The sequence below is a fragment of the Arachis ipaensis genome, chromosome B6 (assembly GCF_059453495.1).
Source record: "Arachis ipaensis isolate K30076 ecotype BB chromosome B6, ASM5945349v1, whole genome shotgun sequence".
In the NCBI taxonomy this organism is placed as follows: domain Eukaryota; kingdom Viridiplantae; phylum Streptophyta; class Magnoliopsida; order Fabales; family Fabaceae; genus Arachis; species Arachis ipaensis.
Window position 1 is genome coordinate 16,034,080 of NC_142441.1, and position 13,620 is coordinate 16,047,699.

General features: G+C 36.9%; 1 protein-coding gene across 1 annotated transcript; it reads left to right on the forward strand.

Moving 5' to 3' along the window:
- The first annotated feature begins 299 nt into the window (after positions 1–299).
- LOC148554716 (uncharacterized) lies at positions 300–8,136 on the forward strand. The gene is made up of 3 exons (XM_088490451.1): positions 300–1,332; positions 1,469–1,741; positions 8,108–8,136. Exons 1-3 carry the CDS (start codon positions 300–302, stop codon positions 8,134–8,136), a joined length of 1,335 nt encoding a protein of 444 aa, XP_088346577.1.
- Positions 8,137–13,620: the final 5,484 nt, after the last annotated feature.

The window sequence follows — 13,620 nt, forward strand, 5'->3', positions numbered from 1 at the left end:
TTGACCTAATTTCTCGATTCACCACAATCGTTCGTATTCTCACATCAATAATTTTTTTTTTTCAATTCCTAATTTCTCTGACCTAATTTCTCCCCTCTCGATTTGAGTTCTCAGATTTATCCCTTCCTCCTCTAAATTTCTTTTCTTCTCTTCTCTTGGACTCTCACGACAGTGTTTGATGAGAGTGTGTTAGTCTCCTCGTATGTTCATCAAAGAGTGAGGTAACAACTCCGATCAACGAGATCAAGGGAAGAAGGTCTGAATTCTCATCATTGAAATTCATTGAAGTTGTGCCGGAAATGGCAGATTCAAGTTTGGAAGGCTCGACAGGTGGTCCAAGAACCATGGATATGAATCAGATAGCATCATTTCTGAGTCAGATATCAGCGATTCAAGCGCACATCGCGAAAACCAGTAATCCAGTTCAAGATCCAACAAATGCCTATTTTCTTCACCCATCAGAAAACCCAGGTATCCCCATAACTACTGTTGTTCTTACTGGTCAGAACTATAGTACATGGAGTAGAGAAATGTGGAGAGCACTCAAATCAAAGAATAAAATAAAATTCGTTGATGGAAGCATCACAAAACCAGAGAGCACAGATCCATTGTTTGAAATATGGGAAAGGTGTAACACTTATGTAATTGGCTGGATAAATCTTTCACTTAGTCCAGATATTCGTCAAAGTGTAACATGGAACAATCTTGCTAGTGATTTGTGGCTTGATCTGAAGCAACGCTATTATCAAGGGGATAGGTACCGTGTTGGTGAATTATATGAAGAACTATACACATTAAGACAAGGCGAATTAGATGTGACATCCTACTACACGAAACTCAAAACAATTTGGGAAGAAATTGACAATTTTCGGCAAATACCATCATGTGAATGTGGTATCATGTGTCAATGTGATCTAGGAGTAATTAGAAGTCAAAGGGAGGAAGACAGAATTGTGAAGTTTTTGAGAGGATTGAATGAGCAATATTCTACCGTGCGGTCTCAGATCATGCTCTTGGACAAGTTGCCGAGTCTGAATGTGGTGCTCTCCAAGCTTACTCAACAAGAGAGACAGTTCCTCAGCCTTGAAACTACCTCAGACATTCAAATTTTGGCGGCACCTACCAATTCCTTGAACACTGCTATGCCTTCTCAAGGCAGAGGGAGAGGAAGAGGTAGGGGAGGCAGGTTTCAAGCTGGGGGGAGGGGCAGAGGAGGCAGAACAAGGATGCAGTGTTCGTTTTGTGACAAAATTGGACACACAGTAGATACGTGTTACAAGAAACACGGACTTCCTCCTCATCTAAGGCTAACTCTTTATAAATACAACAGCAGTATATATGTAGTATATATGTTATATCAGGTAATATTTTTTTTTTTTTTTTTTTTTTTTTTTTTAGAAGAGTATCATAAGTCTCTATTAAAATATATAATAACATGTCATGTTTTCTTCTGAATAATTTTTTGCAGGTTTCAAGAAGGAGCAACTTAAGGTTCAAACAAACAACAAAGGATTGCTAACTATCTTTGGAGAAAGGCCTCTAGATTCATCCAACAACAAATGGAGCCGTTTTCACAAAGAAATTAGGCTTCCAAAAGACACAAATGTGAATGAAATCAGTGCAAAGTTATCTCATGGAGTGCTCTCTATCGTGATGCCAAAGAAAGTTGAAGAGCATTACTCCTCCTCCACTGGTGAATTGAAAACAAGGAAGAGGACAGCAATTAAGGTTGTAATTGGACATAAAGGCTCTTAATGTTTGCATACAAAAGTATAAACCTTGGGTAATAGACACTGGTGCCACTGACCATGTGTCATATTGCCTCAGGGATTTTTCTGAAACATTTAAAATTGATCCGATCATTGTCAAACTCCCTAATGGTACTTCCACTGTGAGCTGCATCGTGGGAACCATTAAGTTTTCAGAAAATCTTTATCTTACCAATGCATTGTACATTCCTTCCTTCAATTTTAAACTCATATCAGTGTCGAAGCTAACTGCATCATTGCATTGTAAAATGACTTTTTCTGATATAAACTGTGAGATACAGGACAAACACACAGAGAAGATGATTGGTATTGCTAACTCTGTTGATGGTCTATACATACTAAATAAGCACAGCACTGCCCCTCTTGGCGAACACCATACTACACACCATATCACAGCACCCACACAAAGAGCACATATGCAGCATTTATGGCATGATAGATTAGGTCATATTCCTCATAATAGACTAGCTGTTATGAAGCAAACTTTCAATTTCATTGATTGTACAATAAATGAACATCCTTGTGACTCTTGTCAATTAGGAAAACAAAGAAGATTGCCTTTTTCTCAAAGTGATACTGTTTTTGATAATAATTTTGATTTGATTCACATTGATATTTGGGGACCACTTGCTGTTTCGTCTATTGGTGGCCATAGATATTTTCTCACTATAGTGGACGACAAGTCCAGATTTACTTGGATAAATTTGATGAAGTCTAAGGCTGAAGCAGCATCTTTGGTGCAAAATTTTGTTAAACTTGTCAAAAACCAATTTGAAAAATCTGTAAAAATTATTCGGACTGACAATGGTCCTGAATTTTTAATGCCAACCTTTTATGCTTCATTTGGAATTTTGCACCAAAGGTCATGCATTGAGACGCCACAGCAAAATGGTGTTGTTGAACGAAAGCATCAACACATTTTGGCTGTGGCAAGGGCCATTATGTTCCACGCCCAAATACCTAAGTGTTATTGGAGTTTTGGAGTGATCCACGCAGTCTATTTGATAAACCGAATTCCCACACCTCGTTTACATGAAAAATCTCCGTTTGAAGTACTGCATAAATCACTCCCCCATATCTCTCACCTTAGAGTATTTGGTTGTTTAGCATATGCAAGCACGATCAAGAATAGCAGAACAAAATTAGACCCTCGTTCAAGAAAATGTGTTCACCTCGGTTTTAGGGAGGGTACCAAAGGTTATGTGCTTCTTGATCTGATTTCAAAAGAAATTTTTGTATCTCGAGATGTCAAATTCTATGAAAATCATTTTCCATATAATGCTTCATCTCAGTTGCCTATTGATTCTCCCCAAGAACCAGTTTTTCAGCAACGTAATACACCCCACGTCATGCATGATTATGATTTGTTTGACCACCACATAACCGATCTGCACACCCCTGCTTCCAATCCACTCCACACTAGTCAACCTACACCACACATACACACTGCCACACAGCCCACAGATATTGAATCCTCGAGTCCAGCAGTACATGCACAATCCACTCACTCAAACATTCAACATCATAATGTACCACCATCTTCTCACCCCACACCGAGAAGATCATCACGCATTAGTAAACCACCAGCATACTTAAAGGATTACAAATGCATGAATATTACTAATAATCACAACAGAGAAACTTCTTCCAATCAACGATATCACATCTCAAAGTTTTTATCATACAAATCTCTTTCACCCATGCATAGTGCATACTCATTAGCTATCTTGAACATTGAGCCTAAATGCTATGAAGATGCCATACTTGAACCTTGTTGGCGAGAGGCCATCCGAGCTGAATTGGATGCTCTGAATGAGAACAAAACCTGGACATTGACTTCCCTTCCGAGTGGTAAGAAGGCGATTGGCTGTAAGTGGATCTTTAAGGTCAAATATCACCCTGATGGTAGTGTTGAGCGACATAAGGCTCGTCTCGTGGCAAAGGGGTTCACTCAAGTCCCCGGAATTGACTATAAAGACACGTTTAGTCCCGTTATCAAGCTAGGAACACTGCGGGTTGTTTTGGCACTGGCTGCTGTCAAGGGATGGCATTTGAAGCAAATTGATGTTAATACTGCCTTTCTGCATGGTGAGCTTGATGAGGAAGTGTACATGAAACCCCCCGAAGGTCTTGCGATAGCTCCGGGTCAGGTTTGCAAGCTTGAAAAGTCTCTATATGGGCTTAAACAGGCTAGTAGACAATGGAACTTCAAACTGAAATCTGTTTTGCTAGAGTTAGGATATAATCAATGTAAATCTGATTACAGCATGTTTACTAAATCCCAAAGTACTGGCTTTACAGTCATTTTGGTTTATGTTGATGATTTAGTGTTGGCAGGGGACGATTTGTTTGAAATTGAAAGGGTGAAACAGACTTTGCATGACAGATTTCGGATTAAGGACATAGGTGATCTCAAGTTCTTCCTTGGTTTAGAGGTTGCTAGGTCTTCAAAAGGCATAGCTTTATATCAGCGAAAATATGTTCTAGATCTCTTGCGGGACACTGGCTTTGAGCATTGTAAGCCTGCCTTCACTCCCATGGACTATGGGGCAAAATTGAGCAAGGATGATGGAGATAGTCTGCCTGATTCCTCCGATTATAGGAAAATCATTGGGAAACTGTTGTATCTCTCAAACACAAGGCCGGATATAAGCTTTGCAATTGGCAAGCTCAGCCAATTCTTGGATTGTCCCACAACTAATCACTTGCAAGCGGCACATAGGATCCTCAGGTACATAAAGAACTCTCCAGCAGCGGGGCTATTCTTCTCGGCCAATTCCGATCTATCTCTCACTGGATTTTCTGATTCTGACTGGGCTGGATGCCCCGACTCGCGACGATCAGTTTCAGCCTATTGCTTCTATGTGGGTTCCTCCCTTGTCACTTGGAAGAGCAAGAAGCAAGTAACCGTCGCAGCTTCTTCCTCTGAGGCAGAGTATCGGGCTCTTGCACTGGCCACCAGAGAAGCTCAATGGCTTAGTTATGTGTTGAAAGACTTAGGAGCACCTCTTGGTAAACCTGTAAATTTGTACTGTGACAGTAAATCTGCCATTTATATTGCTACTAACCCAGTATTTCACGAGCGTACAAAGCATATTGAGGCTGATTGTCACATTGTGAGGGATAAATTGCAAGAAGGCTTAATTCATCTTTTACCAATTTCTACACATGAACAAGTGGCAGACATCATGACTAAGCCTCTGGCACCAGGACCGTTCAACACATTGTGTAGCAAGCTTGGGTTGTTGGATATTTTTGTGTCCAACCCTCCCAGCTTGAGGGAGGGTATTACCTGATATAACATATATACTACATATATACTGCTGTTGTATTTATAAAGAGTTAGCCTTAGTTAGTTCTCCCTAGTTTGGTTAGTGCAGGTTAGCGTAGTATATATACATATGTAGTTTGTTACTGTAGCAGTTACTGAAAACATTTCTTGAGAGAAGTCATAATGAAAACTCTCTTCATTGGCTCTGAATCTGAACTTGCTTACCTCTTCCCTCACACACCTTCAACAGATCAAGGGCAGAGTGTTTTGTTTTGTTGTGGAGGACCGGGATTGGCTGCAAGTAGCACTGCGCTTTGATTATGGCAGTGAATTACTGGTTTGACTGCAGTTGGCACTTCAACTTCGCTCAGTAAGTTTTGGAACCACACAATTTCAGCCAATGTATCTGCAATTCCTCATAACTCAGCCTCAGTGCTGCTTCTGGATACAACAACTTGCTTCTTTCTTGCCCAAGAAACTAGATTCGGTCCCAGATAGATGCAAAAGCCATTGATGGATTTTGTGTCGTCAACATCGCTTTCCCAATTTGAATCACAGAACCCATAAATTCTAAAGTCATCTGATTTTCTGAACATTAGCCCATGATGTAACGTTTCCTGCCAAGTACCAGAGTATTCGTTTTACTGCTTTCTAGTGAATGTCGAGAGGTTGGTGCATGAATTGTGCTACCTTATTCACTGCATAGGATATCTCAGGTCTGGAAATGGTTGCATACTGCAGTCCACCCACCATGGATCTGTATAGGGTTGGGTTTTCAAAAGTGCTGCCACCAAATGCAAAGAGTTTGAGGCCATAATTCATGGGAGTTAGAACGGGCCTTGCATCACTCATGTTGGCCTTTTTTAGCAGATCTTTGATGTACTTCATCTGGCTTAACATCACTGTGTCATCAGCTAGTTTGCGAGTCTCAATTCCCAAAAAGTAGCTTATCTCGCCTAGGTCCTCCAAAGAGAAAGTGTTGTTGAGTTGAGAAATTAGTTGCTGGATTTCAGATTGGTTACTTCTTTTGATGAGGATGTCGTCAACATAGACTAGTATGTAGGTTGAGGAATGATCAGTGAATTTGGTGAAGAAAGAGGTGTCGGATTTTGTGTTTTTGAAGCCAAACTGGTTGAGGGTGGTGCTGAGTTTGGTGAACCAAGCTCTTAGTGCTTGCTTGAGGCTGTATAGTGATCTCTCTAGTTTGCAGATTTGATGAGATTTCCATTTGAGAAGCCTTCGAGTTGCTGCATGTAGACGTTTTCATGTAAGTCAACATTGAGAAATGCGTTATTGAAGTCGAATTGCTGGAACTTCCAACCCTTTGATAGAGCTACACTTAGCATCACTCTGACTATATAGGGCCTAACCACTGGACTAAATATCTGATTGTAATCAATTCCTTGCTTTTGGTGAAATCCTTTTGCTATAAGTCTTGCTTTGTATTTTTGAATGCTGCCATCAGGATGCCTCTTTATTCTAGAAACCCATTTGCAACCAATGGGATTAATGTTTGGGGAAAGGTCTACTAACTTCTAGATGTGATTTCTCATGAGAGCTGAGTATTCTTCTTCCATTGCCAATCTCTAGTGAGGGGAAGAGAGTGCTTCAGCCACTGAATTTGGAATTGATTGAGTGAAATTAGGATCTGACTTTAACATTGTTGTATAGATCTTTGGTTTGAAAATGCCGCTTTTACTTCTAGTCTACATTGGATTACCTCTATGCACTGGTTGAGTTGCATGGTAGTGAGAGAATCTGCATGAGCTGGGCTTTGCTGTGCGGGACCTGCACTGTTAGATATGCTATGGGCAGAAGAAGCATCATTAGTTAGAACAGATAATGAATTAGCAAAATCAGACAATGAAAGTAATGAATCAGATATGCAATTGTTAGTGTTAGAAGATAAGTGATGCATGTTGGGTTGATTAGGTGGTGTTTGAGACTTGTGGTGTTGTGGATTAGCTAGCTGAATTGGTGCGAAGGTGGTTTTTGTGTGCTGATTTGAGTGTGTGTGGTCAGGTTTGGGAAATAGTTGATGGTAGAAAAATTCATGTTCATTGAAAAGAACATGTTTAGACATGAAAATTTTTCCTGACGGAGAGAGACATTTGTATCCTTTTTGGTCTGAGCTGTAGCCAAAGAAGATGCATTTGTGTGACCTGTGATCGAACTTGTGAACATTGTATGGTTTTAGGAGTGGATAACATGTGCAGCCAAAGGTTTCAACATTTGGTAGTCACGTTTGGTTTGAAAAAGAACTTCTATAGGTGTCTTGAAGTTGAGGTTTGGTGTGGGTACGTGGTTGATGAGGAATGTTGCTGTGAGAATGGCTTCATCCCAGAATTTTAGTGGCAGTGAGGCTTGGGCTAAGAGAGTTAGAGAGGTTTCTATCAGGTGTCTATGTTTTTTTTCGGCTATTCTGTTCTGTTGTAAGTATGAGAGCAAGTTAGTCTGTGTTTGATTCCATTAGTGGTGAGAAATTGAGTGAAGGTTGTGGACATGAACTCCTCCATTATCTGTTTGGAGGGCTTTAATTTTCTGGCTAGTTCTTTTTTCCATTAGGTAACGTTTGTTTTGAGATATTGAGATAGAGATCAGAGAGGCTGAAACTCAATATTATGTTTGTTAAGTCAGAGACTGGTACTTAAATTTCTATTTCCGTCTCTAAAATTTCAGTATTTCAATACCTCCAAAGGTGACATTAGAGACTGAAAATTTTGAGGACAGAGACGAAAATTTTAATAACAATTTGTACCTAAATTACCTCATTCTAATTCATTAATTCCAACATTATCCTTTATGTAAACAGGGCTTCATTCTTAGCAGCTGTGACTCCTTCATCTTCTCATTCTTCTTCCAAGACTTCGTTGCAGTCTCTGCATCACTAGTTAAAGAACAGCCATCTCGTCGCTGCCGGCGTAGCCACCGCCAGGTAAGTGAGTCGCCGTTTTCAAGTGCATCTATAGCCCCATGTTCTCATCTCCTCATTTTCTCCTTCACAGGCCAACAATCGAAGAACCCAGCTGCAGCCTCTCCCCTGTTCCTGTTGACGTCAACCATCAACTTGTCGTCGTCGTAGCTTTTGTGACCTAGGTTAGTTCTAGTAGGGGTGTTCATAAAAAAATCAAAATGTAGTTAACCGGTTAAAAAACTATAACCACGTTTTGGTTAACCAATTTAATAAAACAATTTTAAAAATCATATGGTTAACCAAAACTAAAACCAAATTAAAATCAAAACCTAATTTCAAAATGACAACAGTTCTTCTCCTCTTCAACAAAACCTCTTCGACAAAACCAAATTTACTTTTCGCTGCTGTCAACAGTTATTCTCCTCTGCCTCTCGCCAATGGTTCGTCGGACCTCTACCTCTTCGAGTCTTCACTTTGACAAAACCAAATTCACTTTGATTGTTACGGAGTGGACTATCATCTAAACAAGGACAACTTGCTAATTCTAGCTAATCCATCAATCAATTACCAGAGAAGAATCTAATGAAGTTTCTATCTTCAAAAAAATGAAGAAACAGCTAATTATTTATAGCCAACGCCTTTGCTCGCTGTCAGTTTTATAACCACGCAGGTTTAGTTTCTTTTAGTTGTTATTGTATTCATTATCCAGTTCTTACTCTTTCAACTATATTTGCAAGAAAAATTTCTTTAGTTTCTTAAATTAAAAAAATGGACGACTAAATTGACACTACATGGCATCGTCTGTTTTTATTTAATCGATTTTGTAACCAACTTGGGTTGGTCGAGTGGTCAACTCACTCGTCCGCTTAAATAAGTGTGGGGGTTCGAATCCATGCAGCAATTCATTGGCCAGCGGTAGACCCTTAAATGGAGCTCCGATCCGCGACGGATTAGTCTTTAGCCTGTCGAGTTGGGGATACCGTAGGCAACCAGAAAAAAAAATTTAATCGATTTTGTATTTCTATTAATGGCACCGAAATCTATCAATTTTATAGAATAAAAACCAACTGCCATAATATAATAATAATAAACAAATAAAGATGATCATATATAGTTCATAGAAGGGAATTCGGATATGGATGGTTTAAAATTTTATTTTTTCTTTTTAAATTGAATCGATAAAAATTTCAAAAAAAAGGGTAAAAACTTGGGTTTTTTTTATGTAAAAAAATTAATTTTTATGTAAAAATCGATTTTTCGGTATAAAAACTAATTTTTTGGTATAAAAACCAGTTTTTTAGTGTAAAAATCGGTTTTTTAGTATAAAAATCGATTTTTTTATGTAAAGTCGATTTTTTAATTTAAAACCGGTTTTTTATATAAAAACCGATTATTCTTTTAAAATTGATTTTTATTTTAATAATTAGTTTCAAATTTTATTAACCGGTTAAAAATCAATTTTATCATATAAAACCAATTTGATTAATTAACCAAGATTATATTTTTGATTAACCAAAAAATTAGTTTAGTTTTTAGATTAACCAAATCATGAACACCCCTAAATTCTAGCCAAATTTTATTTATTGATTCCATTCATTTTTTTGGTCGTGACCTAGTTTCTGTGGATTTAGTTGTTTGTTCTGATATATAGATTGGTTTATAATTCAATTGAAACTAAGTATCATTGTTTCCGATCAATTTTTTCTTTCTTTTATCTGGATTTGTTGTATAAAAATAGAACTGACAACATCTGAAGCACATATGCATGATAAGCTTAAAAATTTGTAATGACGTATTTTGAATTTTTATTTTTCAGTGGCCATGATTATTTGTCTCAAGTCTCAACCACTTCACATTTTAATTCTATATGCAATGATAAAAGAAATCATCCAACAAAAAAATATGCAATGATAAAAGAACTAAATTCCTTGTATTATTGTAAACAAATGCTAACAACTTCTAGTCCTTATCCAAAATAATAAACCTTCTGATTCATGTTATCAATATGAAGCAAGCCATGATTTCCTGTCATTATTCATTAGCTTCTATGCTTTTTGCTTTTTGAAGACTTTGATTTGCTTAAAGGAAAAGAATTACTTTTAGTGAGGCAGTTTTGTTTTGTTTTGTTATTTTTTAGTTTTCCACTTTTTTCTAGGCTGCTTCTTAAAGGTAAAATACTCAAAGCACTCAAGAAATGAGAAAGATTAATCACTATTATAATTTCTATTAGTTATTGATAACATAGAAGGAGAATTTATCAACAAGGAGAAATGCTTTGCTAATTTTATTTTAATGTTCAACTTAATATACATTACTTTTGTTTTTAAAATTTAGATATAATTTTTGAACTTTTAAATTTGTAAAATTGTTATTGGTTGATTATTAAGTAATTTTTGTTGTTTATATTGTATAACCCATAAATATCATTTTTAAGAAAAACCAACTTGCATGCTTTAGTTTAACTGACACTTTAAAATCCCGCCATAAAGAAAACAAATTTCATGAACTTTCTATTTGATGAAGAACTTTTTAACAATGAAGAACTTTTACAGAAGATTGTCCTTGTGCGTTTCATTATCTGAAGTTGTGATATGTGATCGAAACTTGTTATGTGGTTTGGTTTAGTATATTATGTTAGAACTTAGTTATAATGTTTTGGTATACATTAGATGGTTAAAACGGTATTGCTTTTGCTTGTCATTTGGTATACATTATATGGTTTAAGGTATTACTTGTCATTTGGTATACATTTGGCTGGATAAGACGGTATTGCTTTTCTCTTGGTATGTATTGAGTAGGTGAGTTGATGCTTAGTACAATATTTTGGTATTAATTGTATTATTGAGCACAAAACATTTCAATATAATGTAATTGTTATTTAGCATTTGGTTTTGTCGATGGAATCCAGGAGCCTGCAAAGAAAAAAAAAAGTTTGGTCTATTTAGTAGGTTTTGCATGAGTTTCTTACAAAATTGTGTCTCTTGCAAATCAGTATTTCTATGCATGAGTTGCTCACTATTGAAAACAAGTGACAAAAACAAACTACAACTTGTCATATGCCTGTTTCAATCCAAATGTCAAATTAATTTATACAAGAGCATTTCATTAAAGCAAACTAATTTATACAATTTGTCATATGCCTGTTTCAATCCAAATGTCAAACCAAAAATAAAAAGTTGAAACAACGCTAACAATTTTATAAATACAACATCATTATGCAGTTTTTTAACTCGTTCGAACAACTTCAAATTGGAATTGAAATCACAAGAGCGATCATCTGCAACTTCAGAATGTTGGATACTTGGACGTTGATTAGACGGACTTGCCCATCTAAACCATCTACATCGCCCTATAGGACATGCATAATACTTTCTACCCGGGTTGGCAATGCTGTTTGAGACTTGTAACGAAGCTCTTAAACCACACTCACAAAAACATTCGCCCATTATATTGCCACTGCTGTAGGAACCATTTGTAGATCTTCTACTTGCAGATGCCATGGTTAAATAGGCTGTTGAACCTAAAGGCCAAATCAGAACCCAGGTAATGTTAAAACACTAATATCAAGAATATAGATCAAGAATATAAATGCAATATTCGTATGAACCCAGGTAAAGTTAAAAAAACAACAAACAAATGGACCAATATTTTTCATGATAACTCCAAGAACGTTTCAAATGAATCAATTGATCTATGGTAGAACCAGCATAAAGATAAAAGTTATCAAGCCATCAACCTACAAGTTTAGCTCAACTAACAAATGAAAATACTCTCTATTAAACAATTCCTATCATATAAAATTATGATAATTATTTCACTAAAACCAGATTTGATCAAATAATTGTTTCTTAACACAATAGTTTAGCAATTCATGATAGAGTATTCCAACTTTTTTGAGCATTAACCTATGCAAATGTTTCTTGCTACTCTTTGGGGTGCTTGGAGATTGCGCAAGAGGCTAGTGTTTGATCAAAATCCTTTGGCTTTGAAGATTGAATCAGTAACCTTTTTTATCAAGTTGATTGCTTATGCTTCAGGTATAACTGCATGAATACAGAAAAATGAGAAGATGTTTGCAAAATAACATTTGAGATTTCATCTAAAGCTACATCAGATAGTATGCTCATGAGCTTTAATAATACAGTTTCACGATTCCTCACAAGGAAGATAGACTTAGACCAAAAGCTTATCCCATAATTGTGGATGCTATGGTCTTAAACTACAGTTGCAATTATGGTTAATTGTGGTGCAATGTGAAAATAAAAGTAATTAATTTACGGCCACAATTTCTAACAAAATCTTTGTTATTTTTCCAGGAAATAGGAGCTATTAGTTGCATGATTAAGAGGCTACAAGATGGAAAACTAATGGGTTACAATGTTAACTATCTTGGGCCATTACACCTATTGAGGAAGGACTAACAGACAAACGAGGGCAAATCAGAAATAAGCAATCACAAATTCAGAAATGTTATGAGGGCAAATCAGAAAATGAGGGATTCTAAAATTTTCATCTATATGAGGCCAAATCAGTATGACGGAAAATAAATTATCTGCAAAATTCTAAATAATTACTTAAAATCAGATTAAGTTTTAAAGAAATGCTATACCAAATATCAAAATTGAACTTCACGAAATTAAACAAATGGCAACATTTTGTACTTACCAGGTCTGTTGAGAGACAAAGAGCTGAGATGAGAGACACAGCTCCGAGACGGTGGCGATGGTGGCGGTGTAGACCCAGAAGCACACAAACCGCAACAATAACACGACCGTCGGAGGCTTCAAGACGTGGTTTTGAACCGCTGGAGACTTGCAGACGTGCCGTCGTCGCTCAGGTTCCTCGGCATTATTGCCGGCAACGGGGAAGACCAGAGGATTTAGGGAGAGGAGATGAGAAGGGGTCTAGAGTGGGTTATGGTTGGAATGGTTTAGGGCACCAAATTTCATTTCTGAAACATTGAATTTGGGTTTGGGGTTAGGGTTGCATTGTATGGTTAAGGGTATTTTTATAAATTTAAACATTTTAGTCTCTAGTTTTAATTCAAACCAAATAGGATACTGAGACATAATTCAGTCTTTTACACTTCTACGCCAAACACAATATTGAGACTTATTTTAGTTTCTGTCTCTCAGTCTCTGTCTCTCTACCAAACGCTACTTTAGGGTCTTGTATTGTAGAAAGGTTGAGAAGGCTTGGGACTTGGTTTCAAGGAGGTATGTGCTTGTATGTTTGCTAAAGGCATCTATGAAGATTGCATAGTATCTATGGCCACTTGAGCTACCATAAATAGGTGCTAGTCCCCAAAAGTCTGAGTGCACTAAGATTAAAGGTGTGGTGTATGTGGTTGTGGAGTTGGAAAAGGGTAGTCAATGAATTTTGCTTCTGTAGCAAGTATTATAGATGGTAGGTGTAAGGTCTTTTTCTGTGCATAAATCACTAAGATTGCAGCTCTTAAGTACTTGGTTGACAATCTTGTGTGAGGGATGTCCAAGCTTGTTGTGCTATAGTTGAAATGTGAGACTAACATTCTTGCAGGCAATTAGAATACTAGCATTGTTACAGACAGCAATTTCAACATCATTTTTATTTTTGCAATGTGCTTTATCATAACAATTGACAATACTTTGACAAATAACACTTTTGTGATTACAATTAACATCAAT